The 3,495-nt window shown below is 43.8% G+C and overlaps 1 protein-coding gene across 1 annotated transcript; it reads left to right on the forward strand.

The window, feature by feature from the left end:
• Positions 1–216: 216 nt before the first annotated feature.
• Positions 217–2,955, forward strand: LOC124702839 (G-type lectin S-receptor-like serine/threonine-protein kinase At2g19130). The gene has a single exon (XM_047235020.1). It carries the CDS (start codon positions 279–281, stop codon positions 2,670–2,672), a length of 2,394 nt encoding a protein of 797 aa, XP_047090976.1. The 5' UTR covers positions 217–278; the 3' UTR covers positions 2,673–2,955.
• Positions 2,956–3,495: the final 540 nt, after the last annotated feature.

Consider the following 3,495-nt stretch of genomic DNA (forward strand, 5'->3'; position numbering starts at 1 on the left):
CATGCCCACGCGTTCTTCTTCATTCACTCCTCTCCTCTACACCACTCAAACCCAGTCCAGAACGACCAGGTTACATCATTGCCCTTCTGTGATTCCGTGGATGCGACGCAGTTGATCATATAACCACTAGTAGCATAAATGTCAATTCAAATAGTCTGTGCTGTTTTAATTGACTGTTGACTCCACCGTGCTTATTTACTGCAATTGCAAGACTTTCGAGCACCCATCCTATATTTGCAGCCTCTTCATCCGCACACTTGCCTCCTCTTCAGTTCATCATGCCTCTCCTCATTGTTTTCACCTTGCTCTTGTACCTATGTATCCCAGCAAGTTCTACCACGACGGACACCATCTTGGCAGGCCAAGCAGTTGGCGTCAACAACAAGCTCATCTCCAAAAATGGCAGGTATGCTCTTGGCTTCTTCGAAACAAGCGACAAATCCCTTGGAAACACGAATAACTGGTACCTCGGCATATGGTTCAATACAGTCCCCAAATTTACTTCTGTATGGGTTGCAAATAGAGACAATCCAATAAAAAACACCACCTCATTGGAGCTCACAATCTCTGAGGATGGCAACCTTGCCATCTTAAGCCGATCCACCAAGTCCATGATCTGGTCAACACAAGCAAATATCAAAAGAAATAACACCACCGCTGTGCTGTCGGATAGTGGAAATCTCAGACTGACTAACTCTTCAAACTCATCAGAAGTTTTGTGGCAGAGTTTTGATCAGCCAACAGATACATTTTTCCCAGGGTCAAAGCTTGGATGGGACAAGGTCACTGGCCTGAACCGCCGTATAGTTTCTTGGAAGAACTTGGTCGACCCAGCTACCGGTGTGTATTGCTATGAGGTAGACCCTAGTGGTGTTGACCAGTTATTGCTTGCACGACTGGACCACTCTGTACCATATTGGTCCAGTGGTGCATGGGATGGCAAATCCTTCGCCATGGTTCCAGAGATGGCACGAAACGTTAGATGGATTTCAAAATTTGTCCATAATATTGACCATGAGAGGTACTACACATATAGCTTACTAAATGAAAAAGCGGTTACTCGTCATGTAATTGATGTCTCCGGTCAATTAAAGGTGTTCGTTTGGTTCGAGGGCTCAAAGGATTGGCAAATGGTCTTCGCCAAACCAAGAACTCCATGTGATGTCTATGCGGTTTGTGGACCTTTCACAATTTGCACTGATAATCCACTTCTAGATTGCAAGTGTATGAAGGGCTTCACCATCACATCCCGTAAGGACTGGGAGGTAGAAGATCGAACCGGTGGGTGCTCGAGAAATACTCCATTAGACTGCAGTAGCAACAAAAGCACAACACATACCACAGACAACTTCTACTCTGTATCATGTGTTAGTTTGCCACACAATGCCACAATAGTAGAGGCTGCTAAAAGCAAGAGTGAGTGCAAACAATTTTGCCTGAATAATTGCTCTTGCACAGCGTATTCCTTTAGCAACAATGGATGTTCTATCTGGCATAATGAATTGCTCAACACAAGACAGGTACAGTGTGGTGTCAGTATCTATGCAAACGGAGAAACTCTTTACCTTCGCCTTTCTGCTAAAGATATCCAAAGTTTGAAAAACAAGAGAAAAGGGATCCTTATTGAAGTTGCAGTTGGTACAGGTGTTTCTGCCCTTGGCTTATTCGCACTCATCCTCCTACTAATGTTTTGGAGCAACAAACAGAAGAGGTCTGTCCGCATAGTGCATGATGCTCAAGGTTGTAATGGAATCATTGTATTTCGATACACTGATTTATACCGTGCAACAAAAAATTTCACAGATAAGTTGGGGAAAGGCAGTTTTGGTTCTGTATTCAAGGGGTTCATAAACGATTCAGTTTCCATAGCAGTGAAGAGGCTTGATGGTGCTTATCAAGGAGAGAAGCAATTCAGAACAGAAGTGAGCTCGATTGGAGCCGTTCAGCACATCAATTTAGTTAAGCTTGTTGGTTTCTGTTGTGAGGGTTCTAGGAGGTTGCTTGTTTATGAACACATGTCAAACCGCTCTCTTGATATCCATTTATTTCGAGCCAATCCTATGATGTTGAATTGGACTGCTCGTTATAAGATAGCCCTGGGAGTTGCCAGAGGATTAGCCTACTTGCACGAGAGCTGTCGAGACTGCATCATACACTGTGATATTAAGCCAGAAAACATACTTCTTGATGCTTCATTCCACCCGAAAATTGCAGACTTTGGGATGGCAAAGCTTTTAGGAAGGGATTACAGCCGAGTCTTGACTACAATTAGAGGAACTGCAGGGTACCTTGCACCTGAATGGATTACTGGCGTTCCTATTACACCAAAAGTTGATGTTTATAGCTATGGGATGGTGTTGCTGGAAATGATATCTGGAAGAAGGAACTCGTGTGCACCATCTTCTAGTGGTGGCAACCTTGATGTTTATTTCCCTGTGCATGCCACACATAAGCTTCTCGAAGGAGATGTGGAGAGTTTGCTAGATAACAAATTACAGGGTGGTGTCAATCTTGACGAGGCTGAGCTGGTTTGCAAGGTTGCATGTTGGTGCATCCAAGATAAGGAGTTTGATCGACCAACAATGGGAGAGGTGGTTCAGATTCTCGAGGGTCTAGTTGATATCAGAATGCCCCCGATACCAAGGCTACTTCAAGCTATTGGTCGAAGCTAGCATTACACGTGCTCGTTACCTTTTTTTTCAAGCAAAACTAGCTCGATTGAATGCCTAGGTGTTACGATTAAACACCAGACTTATGTTTATATTTGAAGTGAGAGTTGTATTTACTATACAAATGTGATGCTTGTAACCAGAAATATAGTTGTGTTAGTTACAACATTGTAACTCTTTTGATGTACTCTTGAAAAAATGCCCAGTATAATGTTAGCCATGAAAACAGCAGTTTGTAATTACTGACTCTGTTATGGTCCCTATATGCTTTTAAAATATATTATTGACTCCCGGTGATGTATCTTCTGATAAGAGTCAGACGGTTTCCACGACAACATAGATCGGCTTAAACATGACTTTGACATTATCACATTACAACACAATGGAGGTCTGTGGATGTAACAAATGGAATCCCGGTGCATGTGCAAAGATGTGGGTTGCTGTGGCGCTCATATTGGACTATTGGTATAGGGCGATGTGGTAGTGACGGCGTGAGGCAACCTCATGGTGCAGCCATCACCAAAGCCAAACATATGGCAATGCTACCGCTAAATTGTACTGCACTCAAAAGGCCCTACGGCTATGGGTTTTACAACATTACCAGCATACGAAGCAGACGCCAGGATGGTCTGAGGCATACACGGCGGCGACAATTCTTGCTCGGTAATAGCAGTCTGAGAACGGCAACAGCAATAAGGGTTCAACAAGGATAAAAGGAAGTCAACTCAAGGAAATTTGAACAAAGAGGTTGCACAGGATCAATACCCCGGGGGACTTGATCCCCGACCTCGGCTACAGAGCTCCAGAGAGTGAATTGGGAATGTGG

The sequence above is a fragment of the Lolium rigidum genome, chromosome 1 (genome assembly GCF_022539505.1).
Source record: "Lolium rigidum isolate FL_2022 chromosome 1, APGP_CSIRO_Lrig_0.1, whole genome shotgun sequence".
Taxonomy (NCBI): Eukaryota; Viridiplantae; Streptophyta; class Magnoliopsida; order Poales; family Poaceae; genus Lolium; species Lolium rigidum.

Bases quoted from the DNA above. Each gene is read 5' to 3' on its own strand.
- LOC124702839 (XM_047235020.1), top strand. From the start codon at position 279: ATGCCTCTCCTCATTGTTTTCACCTTGCTCTTGTACCTATGTATCCCA.